Source organism: Rhinolophus sinicus, chromosome 1 (genome assembly GCF_057876585.1).
Source record: "Rhinolophus sinicus isolate RSI-liver-muscle chromosome 1, RSI-T2T, whole genome shotgun sequence".
NCBI lineage: Eukaryota > Metazoa > Chordata > Mammalia > Chiroptera > Rhinolophidae > Rhinolophus > Rhinolophus sinicus.
The window spans coordinates 214,452,305-214,476,400 of record NC_142501.1 but is presented as its reverse complement, the minus strand read 5'-3'; the positions used below and the strand labels follow the sequence as shown (position 1 = coordinate 214,476,400).

At 52.2% G+C, this 24,096-nt stretch overlaps 1 protein-coding gene and 1 long non-coding RNA gene across 3 annotated transcripts in view; one reads left to right on the top strand and one right to left on the bottom strand.

Annotated features, from left to right (window-relative positions):
* LETM1 (leucine zipper and EF-hand containing transmembrane protein 1) overlaps positions 1–16,115 on the bottom strand; it is a 34,995-nt gene extending 18,880 nt beyond the window's left edge. Inside the window, exons 1-3 of one of the 2 annotated variants that reach the window (XM_074320261.2) lie at positions 15,771–16,115; positions 11,559–11,619; positions 4,404–4,854 (exon numbers count right to left, since the gene is read on the bottom strand). In XM_074320261.2, the coding sequence (XP_074176362.1) occupies positions 4,404–4,854; positions 11,559–11,619; positions 15,771–15,849 (591 nt within the window). In that variant the 5' untranslated portion in view covers positions 15,850–16,115. The remainder of the gene's footprint in view (positions 1–4,403; positions 4,855–11,558; positions 11,620–15,770) is intronic. The other variant, XM_074320263.2, reaches the window with a different exon arrangement.
* Positions 16,116–16,155: 40 nt separating this feature from the next.
* LOC109434986 (uncharacterized) lies at positions 16,156–20,048 on the top strand. The gene is made up of 3 exons (XR_002135908.3): positions 16,156–17,171; positions 17,626–17,707; positions 17,866–20,048. It is a non-coding gene; the product is annotated as an uncharacterized LOC109434986 (long non-coding RNA).
* The last annotated feature ends 4,048 nt before the right edge of the window (positions 20,049–24,096 follow it).

Sequence of the window (24,096 nt, the reverse complement as noted above, 5' to 3'; positions counted from 1 at the left end):
AGGCAGGCCACTGGGGAAGGCTGGGGCCCCAGCCCCCACCCCAAATGCTCCACAGAAAGGACTGTTAGCTATGCATTTCTCTGATTTTTCCTGAGATGGTTAGATTTAAGGCTATATTACATAGCAATCATTAGAAAAAAAATCGAAGTGTACATCGTTATAAATTACTGCTGATGCCATTAAAGAAATGGCAACTTGGGGTGATCAAAAATGCCTGGGAACCATTGGCTGGGTCCCCACGCAGTAACATGTTCTCTCCAGTCAGTCAACTTAGCGCTCTGCCGCTCCCACTAAAGCTGCCAGGCTCACAGGCACCGAGACCACTCCTCTGCACGCCGTCATCTACGCGTCCACTCTAACTAGCGAGCACTCTGGGGAAGAGTGGCGGCATTTCCAGAAACAGCCTTGTCTGGGGCCTGTCTGACGTCTGCACAGTTGGGTCTGGGTGACATGTTCCCGTGGAGCACCGTCGCCAGTGATGGCGGCCCTTCCCGGGCAGGGCTCAGGAATAAGCAACGTGTGAGGACACAGTCGGAGGCCGTGCACATACCCACCTTTCTCCCGAGACACTCAGCCATGCGTCTTCCAAACCCATCTCTACTCTGATGCTCCCCACACAGCAACTTGCTGACACAAGCCTATCTCCCCATTTACCAAGCCTGCTTTCTTGCACATTTTTTATTATCAAAATGGACTCATGGATTCCTACATTTTTCATTTGTTTACAATTCATTTCTATTTTTATTTTTGTGCTCAAATGATCCCAGATTTGGCCATGGATAAAGACCCTCCAAGTTGGTGCCTGTGTGTGTCGATGCTTCTCCATTAAAATTTTTTAGCAGTTCTATTGAGGCTAACTTACACACCATAACATTCACCCATTTTAAGTGTATAATGCAATGATTTTTGCTGGATCTATAGATTGTGAAACCATCACCAAAATCCAGCTTGAGAACGTTTTCGTCACGCCAAGAGGTTCCACTGCGTCCATTTGTAGTTGTCTTCATTCCCACTCTCAACCCTAGGCAAACAGTGATTTGATCTGTTTCTATAAATTTCGCTTTTCTGGATAGTTCCTACACATGCAATTCTTTCGCGTCTGTCTGATGCTAGTGTTATGAATGCTGTTCTCTTGATGACCTGATCCCTTGGACCTTATGAAGTGGCATCCGTCACCCCTAGTGATCTTTACTCTGAAACCTGCTTTGCTATCAATGTGGCCACACCAGCTTCCTTTTGACTAGTGTTAGCACCACTTACCCTTTTCCATTCTTTTACTTTTAATCTATGTGTGTTTTTACATTTAAGGTGTGTTTTTTTATAGCATGCATATAGTTGGGTCTTGCTTTATTTTAATCTAATCTAACAATCTCAACCACTTAATACAACTAAAAAAAGTAAAACCACATGATCACCTAAATAGAAAACACATTTGAGAAAATCTATTCCTGATAAAAACTGATGAAATTTACAAAAAAGGTATTGGAACTAATAACTGAGTTTCTAAGTCTGCGAGATACAAGACCAATATATATAAATCAATTGTATTTCTACATACTAGCAACCAACAATTGGAAACTAAAAATTTAAAAATTCCATTTACCCGCAACAGCCAAAAGGTAGAAACCACTCAAGTGTGCACTGCAGGATGAATGAACAAAACGTGGTCTACACGCACAACGGAATATTATTCGGCCTCAAAAGGAAGGACATTCTGACACCTGCTACCACACAGATGGACCTGGAGGACACTGTGCTGAGTGAAATAAGCCAGACACAGAAGGACACACAGTGTGGGACCCCACTTACAGGAGGTCCCTAACATGGTCAGATTCATAAACAAAAAGGAGAACGGTGGCTGCCAGGGGCTGGGGGACGGAGAGGGGACCAAGTGTCAGTTTGGGGGACAGAGAGTCCTGGGAGGGCGGTGGGGATGGTCACACAACATGAAGTGTACTTAAAAATGGTTAAAACTATAAAATTTAGCTTGTGTATTTTACCACAATAAAAAAAATTCCATTAACAATAACATCAAACAGTAGGGAACCAGGCAATATTGCTGGCAAAATGAAAACGGTCCTGTTTCATTCCCCACTGGCTATCCCGGAAGTGACCCCTCGTTTATTTCCGAGCCTTTTCTCAGGTTCTGGCACAGTTTCACCCTGGACATTGCTGCCCCAACCCTGCATCAGCCACGTTTCCAAGGAGCCCTGGCTCCCCTTCATGGGGCAGCAAGACGCCAAGGGCTAGGGGCCAGGTGTGCTCACTGTTACCAGGTGTCAATGCTGCTAGGCCCGGTCACCAGATGGAAAGGGAGCAGAAGGTTCAATCACACCAAGGATCAAAGATCGGATGAGAGTCACTTAAAGCCAGAAGCTAAGTCACAAACTAGCAGATTCATTCACAGGGACTCATAAGCCAGGCGGTAACTTCAACAGTGGACTTGGCATGGAGGGTGGGGTAGCAGTTTGGTTACCCTACAAGGATCGCCGTGAGCAAAGCACGGTGGAGCTGCCCTGGGGAAAGGGGCCGGGAGTGCACGCACTGCAGGCAGAACTGGGGTGCCCACTGACCCAGCTGCCCCTTCCCTGCAGCCCTATAACAGGCGTCAGCCGCACTATCCTGTCCCAAGGTGTTGGAGAGAAAACTCCGCTGACTCAGGCCGAGAGCTAAGGCTTATTAGGGGATGGTCTCTCCCTGCACGGCACTTCACATACGTGCCCACGCAGTCCAGGCTGTGACTTCACTCAGCATTACATTGGTCCTGTCACTTCCAAGCATTTCTATACAGAAGCCAAATCTCCTGTGTCAGGGTGACCGTCTAGGGGACAGAAACCCTCCTTTCACTGAACGCTGTAGGTCCCCAGTTCCAAAGTCGGGACAGAGAAGTACTTCCCAAATGCCTCTGTTCCTCAGCAATTCTCAGACACTGTTGTCATTCCCCACTGAATGTGATGAGCAAGCACTCAACAGTTACATAAACTTATGTTCACATTTCAAATGTACCTCCCACTAGAGCAACACTTATGTCAACTGTATGAACACATTTTAAACTTTCTAATGTGATTTTCCTTTGCCTTTGTAAATATGCTCATTTTAAGAGTCACTTCTCTGTAAGCATCAGGGCCATGAACATTTTGTTCACTTTCCAATTACCTATGACGCCCTAAACCAAGGGAAAAACAGCACAGCTGCACAGGCCCTCTTCACAACACTGGCAACAGGGATTTGCCACCACTGCCGACGTGGTGTCCATGCTGGGACCTCGCCCTGGGACTCATCTGCTCCGACTTTTCTCCTTAAAGGCTCATACCGTCTTCAATGAAGTAGCAAAACAAAACAAACACAAATAACCCAAAACGAACTTTCTCAGCAGAACGGGATGGGAGGTGCACAGGAAGCCTGGCTCAGGAGGCATCATTATCTTGTAATCACGTAAACGACAACGGGCGTTGTGATCAGACACCCACAGACGCTCACAGGATGATTCTGAACTTCTAATAAACTGCTTCCTTCCAATTTCCAATCGGTACCCTTCTAAAACAGCATCCCTTGGGAGAGTCCAGCCAGTTAAACTAAAACAACCTGTGTGCTCAATGCAGTTCCTGAGAACAAGTATAAAACGAGAAGCCAGTTACTGTCACAGGTAACAGCTAATTCCCAAAATGTGGAAAAGGCCCCATTTTCTCATGAAGGAACCCTCTGAGGGTCAGTTTTGAGGGAAGGGGCATTTCTGTGCCTTTCCTTGGGGGATCTCAGGGCACTGACAGCTTGAAGCTGCCTCTTGTCCCCTGGGACTCAGCAAAAAAGGAAAAGAACAAGGGAAGAAGAAGGTAAAGCTTACAGTGTAACTGCCAGTTATTTCACGGAGCAAGTAAGAGACCCAGAGGTCTGAGCACCTGGAAAGCAAGGCTCAAAAATTCTAAGAGCTGTGGGGGACAGAACAGGCTGTGTACCAAATGCCCAACCGGAAGCTCCTGAGAGCCCAGAGCGCGCGAGCAGGAAGGTTCCGGAGCTGATGACAGACGCGAAACGTCTGGGTCAGGAGCACAGATCCCAAACAGTAACTGAAACTCCACAGAAGGGAAATGCACAGGCCCTAGGACAACGAGAAGCAACGAGACAGAAAAGGCGGCTCGGTTCGCCTGCAGCAGAGACACAGTCCGGCCGCCGCAGACGGTCGGCGGGAAGGAGAAGCCCAGCGCGAACACACGCGAGTCCCGAAACCCTCTGGCAGCAGAGGCATCGGCCGCCAGCAGCGTGGCGTTCGGCCCGGCACACAGGGGACGTTCGCTTGTCCACAGGTGTTCTGACCTTTTTCTTTTCCCCCCAAGCAGAATAAAAGGCCCGACGTGTTTCAAAGCAGCCGCAGGGGCGGACGGGACGCCGTGCGGGCGCATTACCTGCCTGCGCTCGCGGCGGGTGAGGCTGTGGCCGTGCAGGATGCGCCAGAGCATGCGCGCGGCGATCTTGGTGTCGATCCACAGCAGGCGGAAGCCGTGGTAGTAGTGCTTCAGCTCGTCCAGCACCCGCTGCCCCAGGGACTTCCTCACGGCCACCTCCGCGGGGGGGCTGTACACGGGGCCTCCCTCCTCCAGCTTTTTGTTCTTGTCCTTCAGGGACTTGAGCGACTTCTCCACCACGGAGTCATCGGCCAGCGCGGGCGATGAGTGCCAGCAGCGCGCGGGAAGGAACCGGGGCCCGGTGACAAGCAGACCGGCCGCGGCGGGGGCCCACGGGCCTCGGGCCACGGCGCACGTGCGCTCGGGCCTCGCAGTCCAGCCGCCCAGGGGATCACCTCTGAAGAAAAGGTACACGGGGTGGAGCGGGACGCAGCCGCCCAACGGGACATGCCTAGAAAAAGAAGAGGACAGCCATGTCTCTGACCTCCCACCGTACGGCAACCAGACATACAACAAACTTGCGTCTGCCCAGAGCATACAGCAAACTCCCCACCACTTCCTGATGCCTGGAAAACACCGGGGAGCCCTCCCCTCCAGAGCTGGGGTGAAGGAGCTGCCCCACACGGGAGAGTGGCAGGGGCTGGGGGGTCTCAGATGGGCAGGCTGCACATGAACACAACCAGCAAGGCCTGACAGGACAGACAGACCAACTCTGGGCGGGTCTCTGAACCTGGCTCCCAGACTTGGGGAGTTTGGGGGTGAGGGGGTGGTGCAGGGAGGTCCTCTTCCCTAACAGGTGGCTTTCTACAGAGACCTGCAGTTCCTGAGTCCTAAAAATCAGCAAGGATGCCCGAATCAACAGTGGTCCAGATCCATGTACCAGCTGCCTAAAGGCGTTTGTGCAGAGTGGCAAAAACAACAAATGAAGCCCAGGGCCCCTTCCCCTCCTGCTCACTCCGCTCTGTACTGGCCTTGCCCCGAACCCCCACAACACACACACCCGCAGGCCCGTTCCAGGTCCGCAGTTCACTCCGGCCTCCTGCCCCGAAGTGCTGTCCTAGCATGCCATTCTCGAATCCATCACACAGGCTCCCACTGGACCAAGGGCTCTGTTAGGCCCAGCAGGAAACCACAGAGCCCTCTGTCCACACTCTATGGTTCACAGGGCTGCCCGGGTCCCAGTCTGCTCTTCTGGGCCCCACGCAGCTGCATATTCGGTGCCCATCCACAAAACAGCCGTGCGAGGCAGGCCACTTCGCCTGCATGTCTGGAGCATGAACCGTGCCCCGCAGCTCTCAGTGCCCAGCCAGAGCCAGGCACAGCCCAGGGTTTGTGCACGATGAAGAGACTGTCTTCCAACTGCAGCAGCGACAGACCACCATCTACAACCCAATACTGGGACAACTGGCCCGTACAGTTATCTTTCAGTTTCACAATCTTCCACTCATCTCGCCTGTCACTAGAAACCTCTCCCCTGCTCGTCACAAATCTAGCTCGAGGTGGCTGGCCACACGCTCTAACTTAACTTCAGAGGCACACTGTTTATAGCACACACAGCCCAGCTTCTTCCCACCTGTCAGTCATCTCTCTGCACCTAGCTCAGTGCCAACTATGAGGACCTGACCTCTGGAACAGACTGTCCCAGTTCAAATTCCAGCTCCACTACTTATTGCTGTGTGACCTCGGGCAAATAACTTAACCTCTCTGTACTTTGAGTGTCCTTTGTGAATATGTGTGCTAACATACATGAAGTACCCAGAATATTGTCTGGCACACAGCAACACCCATCACAGAAGTGGCAGTATTCCTACGGACCTATCAAAGCAGTTGAGAAGCCGCCAAACAGGAGTGGAAGAAAGCTGGGAAATGTCTAGTTTAGCTGCTCCTTTTACAGATGGGGACACTGAAGGACAACCTCGCAGCCTGTAATGGGCAGGTGCAGCTGGCGCAGGGCACTTCTGGCCCCCTACCGACCAACCCGTCCCTCTCCCTCCAGGCCAGTCTCTCTTCTGTCCTGAGCCCGTTTCTGCCTGTGAACGGCAGGGTCAGTCCTGTCCCGTGGCAGGTCCCTCAAACCCTCCCTGTCCTGACAGTCACAGCCAATGAGGGACAGGCTGCAAGGAGCACAGCAGAGCCACTCAATCAGGCTCTGGCCACAGCCTGTACCTCTCGGTGCAGCGAGGGCAGTACCCGCGCAGAGACCAGCCTTACTCCCAGCTACATCAAGCTACGTATCCAATTTCCAACCCTCACTTAGCAAGGAAGCGAGTGGCTCCACGAGAAGGCGTGATGCCAGCAGTCGCAAGGGGCAGCCAGCAGGCAGACATGAAGCCAGCTGAGCAGAGACGCATGCGGCGTGTCCAGGGGGACCGCAGACCTGCTGCCTTCAAGCACGTTACAGAGACAACTATTACTAACACTCTAGTCACAAAGGGTTAACTATTTTCAAAAAGCATAAAACTAACTTATTGTTTTAAAAATTCCTGTCAGTAGAAAACCACTCTGGGCACGGCTGCCTTTCTGGGGGCAGCTGGGACAGATGGCATGACCGAGAAGGGAGCCGCAGCGTCCTGAGAAGTACCCGCTCCCTGCCCTGCGTGGGGCCAGCGGGCACGGCCTCCCACCACCCAGTCACCACACCTCCTGCCTTTTCTCCCCCGACCCTTTTGTTTGATGTCACCTTCAAAGTGGGTGAAACCGCTTGGCAAAAGCAACATCTCAGAAAGAAACACATGGTCACCAGAGGAAGGCCTGCTCAGTCTCATTAAAAGCATGGGGGCTTCCATTAGTCGCCTGTTCGCTTTAGGAAGCTAACTCCTGCATGCGTCTCAGCCCAGACATCTTGTCAACCCCTCCAAGAAGAGAAACGCTGAGCAGTGCCTGGCAAAGGAGCACCGTTTGGCGTCAGCCACACGACCGCTGGATAGCAGGCACAGCAGGTGGGGACCCAGACCTGCTGTGGCCACAGCACCTCCTCGACTCTTGTAAACAGCTGTGAAAACGCCACAGGCACAATGCCTGTGGGCCACTAAACTTGTGGTAACATGTCGGCTTGAAGGGGACAGCGTGCCAAGTCAATGGCCCAAGCGCAGGCCACAGAGGGTGCCACCCCCAGTTCCTCAGGGACACACCACCAGCAGGGCAATGTGGTGCCAGCAGCACCACGACCGAGAGGGATGATTCTAGAGGTGCAGGACACCTCTCTGCCAGAGACAGGAGGTGAAACCACACTTGCTTGCAGGACAAAGCGCCGCTCACAACAGCTCCTGGGGCCACACGACCTCCAGCGTGCCTGCTGTGGGCGGGGAGCACCTGTCACCAACGTGTTCACATTTCCACCGCCAATTGTCTGAGCAGGTACACCAAGTGAGACCTGAGAGGACACAGGGCCTCATGTCCACTCAGGTTTTCCCACTGAACGGGGTTTCAGAACTGCTGCGTTGCCGTCTGACCACTTCTCAGTCTTGGGTGCTTCCTCTCTGTCGGTATCTCGTGATAAAGGAAGGCAACAGCGGCTGGATCATGTCCACGGCGCTGACAGAACCTCTCCACCTACTCACCCAGCAGGGGTCTGGACCATCTCACCTGAAGACTGACTGCAAAACAACTCACACAAATGGTTGCCACTTGCAGTTACTTATCTGTGTAACAAGATTTCTGGTACTGTGCGATCAAAATGAAAAATAACACTGTTTGGATGCTGAGACTGATATAAGATTTTGACTCTCGTCTGTAATTCCTAATTTGAACTATATGAGTTCAATAAAGCAGCTTTACAGTTCTCACCATTCAACTTTCTATAGAAAGTGTTCAACGTTCTAAAACTTGTGAACGTATCAACCACTTTTTATGTTTTAATCTGAACCTTAAATGCAGGTGCATTTGAATCTTAAAAAGGTATCCAACAAACTCAACATCCATTCCCAATAAAAACAAGAATAAGAATAAACAGACATGGGAAAGAGTACTCAAAACCAGGAGCTACCAACACATAGTAAACACCAGACTCTACCTCAGCTGTTGTGAGAATGCAGGAATGGCTACAACTGTCTGACAACAGATCTGGCTACTGCACTAAGACCTAAAACCACAACAGAAGCAAAAGTACAGGGAAGAAAGAGACAAAAAATTATCCGTACTAGGAGGACCCCCGACCATTAACTAAAAAGATGTTACAGTAGGAGCAAAAAATAATGAATGGAGCTGGGTGAGTGGCCAGGGACAAGAAAATAGACACAAATTAGTAATTCACCAGGCGTGATCAAGCAATATGGTGAATGTTTACACGAAAAAAAACTTATTACAATAAAAGACACATTGCTGTTAATCCCCCTCAAAATACTCCCCCTTGCTTTGAACACACTTAAGCCATTGTTCTTGCCACTTTCTGAAGCAGTTCTGGAAGTCTCTTTCGCGAGTGTCTTTACCTGCGCTGTTGTGGCTGCCTCGATGTCCTGAATCATTTTGACTTTGGGGAAGAGCCAGAAGTCCCGCAGTGCCGGGTCCGGTGAATAAGGTGGATGAGGACACACTGTAATGTTTTTATGTGACAGAAATTGCCGTACCAGAAGCGATGTGTGACACAGACTTTCATTGTGATCAAGAAATACAGTGAGCGCTGCTGCCGAGTCCCATCCAATGGAAAGCCAGGGACCTTCAATATGGGAAGCAGCGTCAAACCTTAGTAACAAAGTGTGTGACAAGTTTCAACTTGTTCGGTGCAGTCAGTCGGGTGTGAGCTACAGTTGAGAGATGTGTTTAAAAGTGTGCCATAAATTATCCTCCATCACGACAATTCTCTGTGTCATACATCACTTCTGGTATATGGCAATTTCTGTCAAATAAAAACATTACGGTGTGTCCTCATCCACCTTATTCACCAGATCTGATACCATGCGAGTTCTGTCTCTTCCACAAAGTCAAAATGATTCAGGATATCGAGGCAGCCACGACAGCGCAGCTAAAGACACTCATGAAAGAGGACTTCCAGAACTGCTTCAGAAAGTGGCAAGAACGATGGGATAAGTGTGTTTGAAGCAAGGGGGAGTGTTTTGAGGTGGATTAATAGCAATGTGTCATTTACTGTAATAAGTTCTTTTTTATTTAAACATTCACCATATTGTTTGATCATACTGCACACATGCTAGCAACAATCACTTAGAAAAGGTGATGAAAAGGGAGGTCCACAAACACCACCAAATAGAACACATCCAGGAATTGTCCGAAAGGCGGTGCATGTGGTCCATACAAAGGAAGTGACACACGTTTTTTAGAAAGATAGGTCTTAATACAGAAAACAACTTACACTGGAAACACTACCTGTCATTTTAAAAGTAAACATTCCCAAATGATTTTATGGGTTTAATGACATTCTAGTTACAATCCCAAAATGACCATTTTAGAACTAAAATAGTTCACAAGAAGAACAGTCCAGAAAGAAGAAAGGCATGCAAGTCCTGGTCCCCGAGATGACAGCTGGCTGGAGAACTCACTAAGGTGAATGACAGGTAGACTGTCCCAGAAGGACAGACGCCCCGCCCCCACAGGGAGACAGGAAGAGGGCCCTGCCAGCTGCTGGCGCCCCTATACAAGGCACCGCTCCCCACACCTGGGGCCGGTCGCAGCAGGGAACCCAGTCCTTAACCTGCTGTAGCCACCAGAACTTTAAAACCAGACTACACGCCAAAATCCAGATTTCCAGCTTGTCTTGAAAAACCCTGAAAGCTGGCCCTCTGGGGCCACATCCTTCATGGTAACCATGACCATACCCCCAGGTCACCGGGCCATACTGCTGGGTCCCAGGCCCCTAAAATACCACCTACAGGTCAGAGTTCATTTTAGAATGAAATCTAGAAAGGCATGCTTCGTCAATCAAGAGTCAAGCTGTCCCATGCTCACACGTTAATAGTTCCACATCATAAAAAGATTTCTTATTTTTTTAAGGAGGGCACAGCTCACAGTGGCCCATGCAGGGATCGAACCAGCAACCTTGGTGCTATCAGCACCACGATCTAACCAACTGAGCTAACTGGCCACCCCCCTGACAACAGTCTTGTGACTGCAGAAGAGAAACCTACTTAACATAAAAGTCAAGAGCTGGGCGGAGAGCTGGGGGGCTGGGGCTGGTGCTGGGCGGGGCTTTTAAACAGACTTTGTTGTGTCCCCACCTGATGCTGCCCTTGCGTGACGCTGGCCACACACACTCGCGGATGCATGCAAGGCCCCGGCTGGCTGCTCACTGAGCACTTTAAAGGCTTGAGATCCAAGATGGTGGCCAGCGGCAGGCGGCCGATGAAGGCGCCCCTCACCGTGAATCAGCTTCCCAGCACAGCGCCCATTCACACCCCCGAAGCTACATCACCAACATCAATGAAAAGGGGCAGGTCCGTCTGCCAGTACTTATTGCTGAAAACTGGAAGCCAGCAAACAGAACCAACCAAGGGATCCAGTCTGGCACAGCACTGGTGAAGGGCCCCCAGCTCGAGCCCCCCCACCCCACCCCCGCTTCAGGCTGACTCAGCTCAAGAATACTCCAGGGGGCCGGCCAGGTGGCTCAGGCGGTTAGAGCTCCATGCTCCTAACTCCAAAGGCTGCCGGTTCGATTCCCACATGGGCCAGTGGGCTCTCAACCACAAGGTTGCCAGTTCGATTCCTCGACTCCCACAAGGGATGGTGGGCAGTGCCCCCTGCAACTAGCAACAGCAACTGGACCTGGAGTTGAGCTGCGCCCTCCATAACTAAGACTGAAAGGACAACAGGTTGACTTGAAAAAAAGTCCTGGAAGTACACACTGTTCCCCAATAAAGTCCAATAAAATCTTTAAAAAAAAAAAAAAAGAATACTCCAAGGACCGTAAAATGAATGTCTTTAAAAAACAGACACATAAGAAAAAGGCCCAGAATAAAATATACCAAAATGCTGACACTATTTGTAACAGGCGCAGGGATCACAAGTGCTCAGTGATTTTCCACAGACTCACCAATGGATGTGGCTCTACATTTCAAAATGAAAAGGTAAAGGTTTGAAAGGAGCAAAAACGCAGAGCAGGAAAGTCGGATCTCCCGTCTCCCGCCGTCCCCCCAAATCGAGTCACACATCACTCAGGCATTTTCAGGCCCCTCTTCCGAACAGGCAGAACGTGATCCATATACTTACACACGGCTTGTCAGCCCCACGGCACTGGCACAATTAAGACAAGCATGATCCCCCAAACCACCTGCAAAGGAAAAACAAGAAAATCAGTCTTAAGCAGGCACTTTATGCTAATGTTTCTTAGAGTCCGGACTGCGCTGCAGTGGAGGATGTTCCTTTTGTAGAGGAAGTTCCTGGAAGCCTGTTCTGCTGTTGGAAGGTTTAGAGCATTGCTAAGTGCAGGGCCATCCCAGTTAGGAACACAGCGTCTCGGGGTGGCACTATGGAAGAAGGGGAGCCTGAGTCAGACCGTGGCTCCTCACATCCCAAGTGAGGGCACCAGGCTCTGCCAGCCAAGGGCCTAGGGAGTCGGGGCCCCCACTTGCTCCCCCCACAGCTTGGTGCTGGAGGGCAGAGGACAGGGTGCATATGACCCCCAATGCACAGGCAGCCCACAGAGCGATCAAGGGACAGGTCCAAATGACCCAGCGCTCTCCCTGCCCAATGAGAGGACAAGGGCTGAGAATTACTGGAAAACAAACATCCATGGTAAGCCATTCCTTAGGGAAATAATACTGATGAATGCACAGCACAATTTTAGGATTTTGATGTATTTTTTATGCTTCCTCTCACTTACTCTAGTTCCCACAAGCATAAATTCAGCGTTCATTCACATGACCAACATTCGGGCCTACCTGTGATCAAACCCTGTGCTGGGGAAGCAGCCTGTGGTGGGGCCAAGACTGAGATGGGACCAGGCAGCGAGCCTGGAAAGGCAGGCGGGCGTCACAGCCCTTCAGGCAGCCGGAGTGCCAGGAGCAGGTCTGAGAGCCAGCATGAGAAGGGAGGGGGGAGGATGGACAGGGCAGGGGGCACCACTCCTGGCACTCAAGGAAGACCCAAACTGCTCCCCATGGACCCTTTGGGGAAGGACTTCCAGTTGTCACTTATGTAATTTACCAGGAGGTTAGTACTCTCAACATAGGCAACTCTCACTTTTTTGTGCAAAAGGCCATTCCCATCAAACATTAAATTTTCAGTTAAAAATAAAAAGCACATGGCAAAGAACACACCGCTCCAACTGAGGACCTGCCCCTGTGTCCTAAACAGGAGCCCGCCCCATCTGTGCTTGTCCCCTCCACCCCTGCCCTGGGCCAGCCACCCCGCCCCCCTCAGAAATGGCTCCGCCCTGCATATGCCCCCAGCCAAGCAGACAGGCTGTCACAGCTCCCAGGGCTCTGCCCTGCCCCACATCTCTAAGTGGCTTGAACTTGTACACCCCTTGTCCTACCTGCTCCCTTCCCATGGTCACCCTACTCTGAAGGCTTCCATCCCACCCCTCAGAGGAAACCCCAGGGTGGGCTTCCAGGTTCTCTCCTGCCCTCCCCTCCCCCTCCACGACAGGGAGTGCTCCATGGGCCACTCCCTGCTTCCGGAAGCTCTTCTGTTCTCTGCAACAAGCAATTCTGCTTCTCTCCTACACCACCCGCGGTCCTACAGCTCCATTCTGACTCGACCCCGAGTCAGTGCAGACCCACCAGTTGAGGGCTCAGTCCCACGAGCTCTCCCCCACTTCACACATCAGTTGCAAGTAGGGTCCTCAGCCCACACTTCTGCCAACTACAAACTCAAGGGTTCCCATGAATCGCTCAGTTTTGAGAGTTTGCTAGAATGACAGAGAACTCAGGAGAGCGCTCCACTTACTGTTCCAGGTTATTATGAAGGACACAGGTGAGCATCCAGATGAAGACGTACATAGCACTACGTCAAGAAGAGCCCTGAGTGCAGGAGCCCCTGTCCCCATGATCAGCAGGTGCCGCCCCAGAAGCTCCCCAAGCCTCCCTGTTCAAGAGTTTGAATCTTTGTCACCTACGCGTGATTACATCCTCGGCCATTGGCCCTGAACTCAGTCTCAAGGGCTGCACCAAGAGTTCGGGGGTGGAGTTGGAAGGTTCAGATCTCGAATCACAGGTACCTCATTGGTACAAACTCAGGTCAGAGGAAAGGGGCTCACAAAAGACACCCTGTCACTCAGGAAATTCCAACAACTTTAGGAGCTCTGGCAAGAACCAGCAAGCACAGGGGCCTGAGACGAAACGCATTTCTGCGCACCCCTCACCTTCCTTCACCTGGCTTCTAGGAAACCACGCTCTCCGGATTCTCCCCCAGTTACTCCAGGCGGCGTCCTCTCCCTCCCCCCCCCCAGCTCCTCCCGGGCACGCTGTACCTGAACACCTGTGGGCACACGTGACCCAGAGGTCCATGGGCCTTCACACCAACAGCTCCAAGGCTTCCCAGCTGCCCCAGCCTGCTCCTCCCCAGGCCTCCCCCGTCTTCATAATGGCCAGAAGCTGGGAGCGTCCCTTGATGGTCGCTGCTCTCACACCCAGTCCTTGGTGAAGCTGCTCAGCCCACCTCTGGGCAACCCCGGCCCACTCCCAAGTGTGTGCTGCACACAACTTCCTCTCAAAGAGCACGGTGTGGAAAGGTAACTGCAGAGTGGGGCAACCTGACAGATACCACCTCAGCCAGTGACCAAGGTCACGTGGACTGCCACAGTCACACTGACAGCAGGCAGCCCTGACAGGATGTGATGAAAAGGACCCTTCACCTCTATGGTCTCCTCCCTAAAAGCCACAAGCCCAGTCTAACCATGGGAAACACATCAGCAAACCCCCTTCGAGGGCCATCGCACAATGTGTCTGACTGGTCCTTCCCAAAACTATCAAGGGAAGTCTGAGGAACTGTCACAGCCAAGAGGAGACTGAAGAGAAATGTGACTAAATGTCATGTGCCATTCTGGATGGGGCCCTGGGACAAAGTGTGTGCAGAACAAGAAGAAAGTATGTAACAGAAAAGAATATCAGAACAAAGGAAATCTGAACAGTTAGATTGCACCTCTGTTAATAATGTATCAGTGTTGGTTTACTCCTTGTGACAAAGAACCATACTGATGTGAGATGTTAACAATAAGGGAAATGTACTCCAGAAAAGGCCTGCAGCACCCAGGGAGTCATCTCCGAGGTCCAGGGCCCTGCTCCCCACAGTGCAGCCCTGGGGCCCACAGGCTCTGGTCCGTCGGACCCACAGCAAGCTGCCTGTCTGACCCACTCCCAGTCCCCCTGTGTCTGCGACGATGAACAGAACTACAGGAAACACTTGTGTTCCTGACATGACACAACCCCAAAACAAATTCAGCTAACTTTTTAACCTTAAACATGCTATGGAAGCGTGAAGTGGCCAAGTGTCATCAGAGAGCGCGCTCTGACAGCAAAGACTAAAAAAGCTGCCCTGGACAACCAGTCAGTCTTTGCTGCTCAACGCCCTACTGACCGCTCCAAAGGGCTAAGCAGCCAACCAGCCATAACCGTTAAAAATGACAAGAATCAAATGTCTTGGGGCACCTTTGTAAACTGTACAGCACCGTGAAATATATCACTTTACTTGACTCTCTCAGTCTTATAGGCAAATTTATCTTTACCCCAATCTTATCAATAAGGAGCAAACTCAAAAAGATTAATGTAAAGAGAGAGGGAGGGAGGGAGGGAGGGAGGGAGGGAAGGAGGGAGGAAGGGGGAGAGAGAGGGAGAGAGAGAGGGAGTGAGAGTGTGGGCGCCCTCCGTGTGGACCTCCTAAGAGCCCAACATGGGGTGTGATCTCCATGTCACAGCTGGGTCACTGAAGCTCAGGGTACAAACGAACATGCCCGAGACCACGCACAGCAAGACCTGGGGACCCTTTACAGACGCCCAGAAACCCCGTAAGGATATGCATCCCACGGACGTCCCACAAGCCCGCGGGTCCTGCTCGCCAGTGTGAGGAGCCCCCCGCCCCCAACCGCATCTCGGGAGCCCTGAAAGTGACCCAAGGGCACGACTGTCCGCGTGAGTGGGAGCCACGTTCCATCGAGCTTAACCACGAGGAGCGCCGAGGCCGTACCAGGGCCGGCCGTGAACGCGCTCTCTTCACAACTTTCCTAAACCCGCTCTGAACGCAGCAGCCAGCGGCTGGGCGACTAAGGTCACCTCGCGAGTGAGTCACCGGCCGCCGCGCGCACCACGCCCGGGCCCGGGCGGGGCGGAGGGGCAGGGCCGCCCAAGGCCCAGCCTGGCGTGACCCCGGCCCGGCTTGACCCCGGCCCCGGGCCGCGTCCAAGCGCCCGACCCACCCAGCGGGGAGCCGCCTCGCCCGCCTCCCCTGCCCCCGGCGCCCCCTCCCAGGTCGTCGGCCGCTTACCTCTCCGGGCGGCGGTGCGGGGCGCCGGGATGCAGGCGGGCGCCCGGCCGCGGCAGCTCCTCAGCAAGATGGACGCCATGTGCCCAGCGGTGGCTGCCGCTCCAGCCTCCTGCTGATGCCTCCTCCTCCGCGGCGGCCGCGGCTCCTCGCCGGCCCGGCGGCGCCTCGGCCCGCCCGCGCGGACGGTTGAGAGCGGCAGTTAGCTCCCGGCGGCGGACGCTCAGCTCAAGGACCCGGCTCCGGCGGCGGCCATATCCCGGCCCAGACGTCGGGCGGCGCGGGGCGGGGCGGCCGGGCTCCGCTCCCATTGGGCCCCTTGGGCGCCCGCCGCCAACCAGGTGAGGGAGGTCCCGGCGTGCCCCGCGGCCGACTACCGGTCCCGGCGTGCCCCGCGGCTCGCCCCCGTGGCGCGTTGCATTCTGGTTCTCGCTGCGCCGCCGCCCTGCTTGCGGACCGAACGCGCTGAGGGAGCCGGCGGCGCATGCGTGGCCGGCCCTTCCGCGTCGCGGCGGCGGCGGGCAGCAAGGGGAGGAGCGGGATCGGCGCTGCAGCTGCGCGCGGCAGACGGCCCCGCGGGGGCTCAGGGCCGCTGGCAGCCGCGCTTGTCTGTGGTCCGCCTCGGCCCCGTTCCGGGCCGGCGCGCAGCCCCTAGGGGCCCCCGGTGCAGGGCGGCACGCCGCGTCCGCCACCCGCCGTTCTGGCCGGGCCGGCCCCACCCCCAGGACGCGACGGGGCCTCTGGCATTCGCGTCTGGGCTGGCCGAGCCCGCAGACCCGCCCTGCTGAGCTCCAGCGCCTGCTCCCGACCTCGGAGGGCGAGACCCGGCCGCGTGATCTTTGAGCGGGGCCCACCCTCCGCTTCCCTCAGCTGGGGTCACATTCGCAGCGGTCGTGGGGGGTGTCGATGAGGTCACGCAGAGCGAGCAGGCTGCGGGGAACGTGGGGATACGAGGCTCCCGCGGCCAGTGGAACCCGGTCTTCCCCAACTGTCCACTCCCGCCGCCTGCACCCCAACCCAGCGGCACCAGACCCTTCCCTGGGACTCGGGACTCGCCACACTGGTTTCCACCTCCCAGCCTTTGCTGCTCTCCGGTTCGCTGCCTGGAAAGGGGTTGCCATCCTCCTTGCCCCATCCGCCTGTCCCTCCTGCTCGCTGATGGAAGCCCAGGGCATAGCGCGGTGTAGTGTAGGTCCCGCAGCCCACACTCGGTGCACATCTGTTGCGTGGGGTCCACGAGTATGCTCCCCAGTCTCCATAGGCTAGTTGAATGGCACGTCCCTGGAGGCTTCCCCAGCGCTCAGCCGTCACCCTCTGGAAGAAGATGGAGCCTGTCTGCGGTGGTTTTCCTGAACCAGAACTGTCAGGTGTTGGGCCGGGATGCGCCTGGCGTTCCCATCTCAGGTGGGAGAAGGGCGCTAGTTAGTGCAGGGCACTTTGGAAATGACATGAAGCGCCTAAGTTGGCAGTGGGCAGTGAGCGCTACAGACATCAAAATGCTGGGAACCCAGGCCTCCCCTGCCAACAAACAAAGCCACGCCCCTTCCCTACCCATCTCCCCCGGGGGTGAAAACATACAGAAGGATAGTCCTTGCCTCTACATCCCAAGGTCAGGTGGACAGGCACTCAAGTGCCAGACAGCACTGGCATTTTAATGCCCGAGTGTAGGAGTGTGCTTACCCTGATGCTAGTAGCTGACTTTGGGTTGAGCCATGGAGGGGCAGGGAGGGAGGCCCCACAAAAGGGGCAGACGAAAATCAAAGCTGGTCCCTGGCCATGCTGTATGGTCCCAGCTGCCCGGAGACAGGACCAAGTAGGAGGCAGTGACCCATGGATTGACACGAGTGTCTGTTTGCAGGACTTTGAAGGACACTGGATTGAGAGGGGAAGGAAGCCCCCTCCCAACTCTGTACTGCGTGAGGCTCCAGGTGTGAAGAAAGGTAGCAATACTGCTCACCTCCCCTTGGGATGACTCACCCCTGACCCAGCCAGGTGGGGTGGGAGGGAGAAGCCAACAATAGGGTCTCTACAGGGGCAGGGACCTGTGTCAGGGACTTCTGGATACCATCTGCAGCCCAGTGAATTTTTTTTTTTTAAGGAGGGCGCAGCTCACAGTGGCCCATGCCGGGATTGAACCGGCAAACTTGACGCTACTGGCTACCACGCTCCAACCAACTGAGCTAACCGACCACCACCACCCGACCCCCCCATGAATTTTAGAGAAATTTATTTTTCAACAATAACTCACTGGGTTTTCCACTTACCTGAAAACTGTGTTTGTAGCAGCCATTTCAAGTTTATAAAAATAAGTATAAACAAACAAAAGCATGGCACCCTGGCAGCTTGCCATGCGCACCCTGATGCCAAGTGAGTGGCCGTCATCCTGACCTGCATCTCTTCACTCTGGAGTCCAGGAGTCGTGGCACAGCCGGTTTGTTTTAATACTATGACTCTTTTTGTCTTTTTCTTTCTTTTTTGGGAGTTCCTTTTTCCTCTTCCCATGCTCCCCACAAATCGTACACAACCTTCCACAGTCTCTCTGTTTCTACGCAAGTGACCAGAGTCGAGAGAAGCGGGGTCAGATGTCCTGCAGCACAAACGCCCCAGCTAGGGGGGGTTAGAGAATCAGGTTAGAGGTGAGGTTAGGGTTCTGGTTAGGAAATCAAGTTAGAGGGTCAGGTTAGAGAACGGATTAGGGAATCAGGTTAGGGATTGGGTTAGGAGTCAGGTTAGGGGACGCACAGGAGGAGGGCTCCGCAGGGCTTGGCTCTGTACTGTGTTTCCCCGAAAATAAGACCTCACCGGAAAATAAGCCCTCGCATGGTTGTTCAGGATGACATCCCCTGAACATAAGCCCTAATGCGTCTTTTGGAGCAAAAATTAATATAAAACCCGGTCTTATTTTCAGGGAAACATTGTACTTCAGCCACGCTCAGGTGCACAGCCAGGTGGAGTTGGATCCGGCCAGGCTGGGGTTTTTGCCCAAAAGTGTGAGGAAGAAAGGAAGGGCCAGTGGAGTCAGGTGTGTGTAAGAGTGACTAGCAGGCTTGACTGGGAAGTTTAAACGGGAAGAGAGGAGGGGGGCAGCTTGGGACAGAGGACAGTCGCAGGGTCACTGGTCTGTGGGACCTGCTGGGCCTGAACAGGGTGTGGTCGGGTACCAGACCGAGTGAGCTGGCAAGCGAGGGATGCTCTGTAATGGGCTGGTTGGTGGCTGGCTGGCATTGATTGGCTGTGGCAAGGGCTAAGGTGTGAGCCCAGGAGCAGAGCTCGAGGCGAGGCTGGAGGGCAAGGTCCTGGGGGAGAGGGGCCAGGACACCTTTGCCTCTGAGCAGTGTGGATAGATATGCTTTCTTCCAGCTGGAAGCAGCCTTAGCTAGGCCCACGCAGAAGGAGGGGCAGGGGCCAGCCGCCAGCCCCGTCGCCCCGTTGGAACCACCAACGAACGTGGTGGTCCTGGGCTGGGATATGAGACGGAGGTGTGTTTGGATCTTGGGAACCCCAGAATGGTGTCTGTGGGAATGAGGTTGAGCTTACTGGCTCCCCACAGCAACACCACTCTGTCCTGGCTCTTCCTAACAGAACCCTGGGTTTATTGGAAAACACTATTTGCCAGGCTCCCCTGAAGCTAGACCTGGGACTTCAGGGGCAAGGTCGTGCAAGTGAAGGTGGCCCCTTGATCCTTCTGCTTCCTTCCGCCTGCCAAGCACCGTGGGCAATGGAATGGAAAGAAAGGAGCCTGGACTGCCAACCTCCGGCTTGTTTTACGCTACTGAGAAAACATTTACCTTCCTTAGCCACTGTTGTCTGAAGGGGTTTCTGTATATAAAGCTGGACTCAAGCATAATGGATTCAAGGTCACATCCCGCGAGAGGCTGGATTGCTGGGTCCGTGTGACTACAAATGTATATTTTTGGTAAACCTTTAAAATGACGAGGTTTTAATTTTAACTTTTTAATTTTCTTTCACTGTATTAAAGTGAAGTAACGTGGCCAAGTCCTCAGTGTACAGTTGAAGCGTTTTTCCATTATGCCTACGCCCAGGCAGCCCCCACTCCCATCAAGGCAGAAAGCTGCCAGCTCTCAGAAGGCTCCTAATGCCCCCTCCGACACCACCCCTCCCCACGGGAGCCCTGCTCTGGCGCTTCTACAGTCAAAATCACTTTGGGGCGGCTGGTTGACTCAGTGGTTAGAGCGCAGTGCTCATGACACCAAGGTCGCCAGTTTGATTCCTTTATGGGCCAGCGAGCTGCGCCCTCCACAACTGGATTGAAAACAAAGACTTGATATGGAGCTGATGAGTCCTGGAAAAACACACTGTTCCCCAATAAAACTTAAAAAAAACCCACCACTTTGCCTGTTTTTTCCACTTCGTGTAAATGGAATCAAATAGTGTATACTTCTTTATCTGGCTCCTTTCTCTGGACATTACGTCAATCAAATTCATCCGTGCTGTGGGTAACATTAGTTTGTTATCTTTCATTCATACAATGTGCATCCCATTCTAGGCACATACCACACTGTGTTTGTCAATGTGTGTTGAGGGACCCTCTGTTTTGGCCATTATGAACAATGTTGCTATTAATATTCTTGCACATGGTTTTTTGCCCTTAATAGGAAGAGAATTGCCAGTCATTGCCGGTCAGCCTGTGCTTAAGTTCAATGTCGGAAGATATGATACGTACCGACAGATGGTTTTCCAGAGCAGTCCTATCAGCTTACCACCAGCAGGGCAAGCACCACCGTCATCCAGATCTCCGCCAATCATGGCTCTTGTGGTTATTGCACTGGTAATCATTCTGGAAGGTATGGGGTATATTGTGGTTCCTTTTCCATTCCTTTTGTGACGAAGAATTTCGAGGCACTTTTTCATATGCTCTTGACCACTGAGACCTCCTGTGAAGTGCTTGTGAAAGGCTAGTTTTTTCCTCCTTTCCTCCATTGGGTCATCTGCCTTTTTCTTACCGAGTTGTGAGAGTTCTTTGTGTATTCTAGATAGGGGTCCTTAGATAAATGTATTGCAAGCATTTTCTCCCATCCATGGATTGCCTTTTCAGTTCTTCATGGTGTCTTTTGATGAAGAGTTCTTGATTTTAATGACTTAATCTCTCTTTTTTGGTGCTTTTTTATGATTGAAGAAATCTTTGCTACCCCAAGGTCATGAAGACATTCTCTTGTTTTATTCTATAAATGTGACTGTTCTATCTCTCACATTTAGGCTTATGATCATTTGGAACTGATGTTTGTTTTGTATATTGTGAGGCAGATGTCAAGGATGACTTTTCCTCTATGGGTACAGGATAGATCCAGCACCATTTATTGAAAAGACCATCTTCCTCCCTCTTCAGTAGGCACAACAATGGCCCCCAAAGATATCCATGTCCCTTCCTAATTCCAGAACTTATGAATGTTACTTTACACAGAAAAAGGGATTTTGTAGAGATGATTATATTCGGGGTTTTGAGACGGGAGACTATTCTGGATTACCCAGGGGGGCCCAATGTAATGAAGTGTCCTTAGAAATGGCAGAGGGAGGTTTGATGACAGAGGAGGTCAAGTGAGTCGCGTGTTGGGGACTCGAGCAGCCAGTGCTGGCTTCGAAAGTAGAGGAAGGGGCTTCAACCACGGAATGCAAGCTGCCTTTAGAAGCTGGAAAAGGCAAGAAAATTAGCTTTCTCCTAGATCCTCCAGAAAGAAATGCAGCCCTAATGACACCTCAGTGAGACCTGTACCTGATTTCTGATCTACAGCACTTCAGGATGATAAATTTGCATCGTTTTAAGCCATTGCATTTGTGAGAATGTGTTACAGAAGCAAATAACTAGTATGCCCCGTTGAATTACAGTGGCACTTGGGTTATAAATCATCTGGCCATGTATGCTGGCACTCTGTTCTGCTGCTTGGTCTTTCTGTTTATACTTGAGCCAATACCAAGTGGTTCTAATTACTGTAGCTTTCTAACTTGTCTTGATATATGGTGCTGTCAGACCTCTTGCTTGTTCTTCTTCTTCAAGGTTGTTTTGGAAGTTCTTGATGTCCTTTGATGAACAGAAGTTCTTAATTTTCGTACAGTCAAATGTGTCAATCTTTCCTTTGATAGCTAATGGGGTTTTTTCTGTCCTTTTAGAGAAATCTTCCCTGACCTAAGGTCAGAAGGGTAGTCACTTATGTTTTCTACCAAAAGATTTAAAGATTTTCTTTTACTGGTTAAGACCTCGATCCACCTAGAGTTTCCAGCATTGTGGAAGTTGCCTGCAGGGTGAGGTATGAGCCCAGCTTCATTTTTCACCCTGTAGCTAACACAGCATGTTCCCAGGCCTCCTTATTCAATAGCCTCTCCTTCCCCCAGTCTGTGTGCCCCTGTCATATATCAAAGTTCCATCGCGTGTGAGTCTGGCCCCAGAGTCTGTTTTCTCTTTCCTCCTATCCATTGGTCAGCTGTTCCCTGTACCACTTACGCCACTTCCTGCCGGTCAGACCTGAGGCACACACAGTCACCCAGAAGCAAAGGAGGCCCCTGTGTGAGACCTTAACAAGTCAGTGTATTCACACGGCCCTTTGCCTTTTGGGAGAAAGTTGCAAAAGTGCAAAGTTCTGACCATGATTAAGACCACTGTCTCTTTCCTCACTGCCTACCTACCAATCTGGTTTGAAGTGCCCTCGCGTGGTTGGCATCTCACCAGGCCAAATCCTGCTTGCGGTTCGCTGAACTCCTTCGATGTGTAAAGTCGGTGTTTCTGTCAACTTTGGGAAAATTCTGGTCATTATTTTGGGTAGTAGTTTTTTTCGATTCCATTCCTACCTTTTCCTCCTTCTCAGGCACAGTATACGTGTTAACACTTCAATCTTGTCCATCGAGTGCTTGAGAAGTTTTCTTCAACATTTCCCTCTCTGTTCTTCAGATTGGGTAATCACTGTTGGTAAGTTCACTGACTCTTTCTTCTGTCACCTTCAATCTTCTGCCAAGCCTCCAGTGATTTTGTCATTTATGTATGTTTCATTTCTAGAATTTCCATTTCATTCTTTTTAACAGCTTCCATTTTTGTTGCGATTCCTCTTTTCTTCACTCATTAGACCATATTTTCCTTTAATTATTGAGTACCTTACAACAACTGCTTTCAAGCCTTTATCTGTCAAATCTGACACTGGACTCAGGGTTGGTTTCTATTGATTGCTTTATTCCTTGATTATGGCCACATTTTCTCTTTTACTCATACGTCCAGTGACTTTTTATTATATATTGGTTATGTTGTGGATACGTTCTAGAGTCTCTAGATTCTGCTATCTTCCCCTAAAAATGAGTGTTATATATAACCCGCTCTGGGGGAAGCCAGCCCATGTCAGGCGGAAACTCCAGTGCCTTCCCCACAGATGCCAGCTGTGTCCTTTTAGAGAAATCTTCTCTGTGTCACTGCCCCCTCAGCTCAGCAGTACAGCGAGTTCTGGTTGGATGCCACGTCTATGGTAAGAGACTGCCCACTCAGAGAAAGCTGGGGCGGTCAAGGCAGACCTCATGTTTCCTTCACTGGGCATCAGTCCTGAGAATGGCCAACTCATCTGTTTTGTCCATGTTATGGTTGTTTACAGTGGGGGGCAGGTCTGGTACAGGTTTCTCTGTTGTAGCCCTCAGCAGGAGCCTCAGGTTTGCTTCTTAAAAGAGATCCTTCCACATCTGTGGGAAAACTGGGGAGCCCTGATCAAGTCTGGGATTTAGTTAATGGCAAGGGACCAGAGTTGCTTCCTTAGTTTTGACAGAGCTACCATGGAAATGTAAGGTGTAGACTCCAGGGGAAATAGGGGTGTGTGTGTGTGTGTGTGTGTGTGTGTGTGTGTGATTCCTTATTAGCTTTGCATTTTTTTCTGTAAATGTAAAATTATTCCACTAAACAAATAATAAAAAGGATCCGTCTGGCTGGAAGGGTGAGGAAAAGTGGGTTGGGTGGGAGAGGACAAGCTCCGTGTCCTGTGTGGCTGCCCGCCAGGCTGCCTCTGAGTGGCCACTCCCGCTGTCTCTGGTCAGTTCCAACTCGGGTGGCGGGCGAAGCCTGTCACCAGTCCAGAACTGAAGTGGTCCAAAGCGCTCCCCAAGCTGTTACTAGCGCTTACATCTCGCTGCCCGTTCAGGGCTCAGGAAGGGCTTTTATTTTCTTCTTTCTGCTGTTACGGGTTTTAATTTCCTGCGATTTTCATAATTAGGAAGAGAAGTGTTACCTTAGTACAAAGCGCTCTTTCTTTAGCCAAAGCCTGAGTGCGTGGGCAGCGCTGGCTGCGGGCCCCACCCTGGGTGGTCCTCGACCTCTGGCAGTCCCGGTGGAGGATGGGGGCAGGAG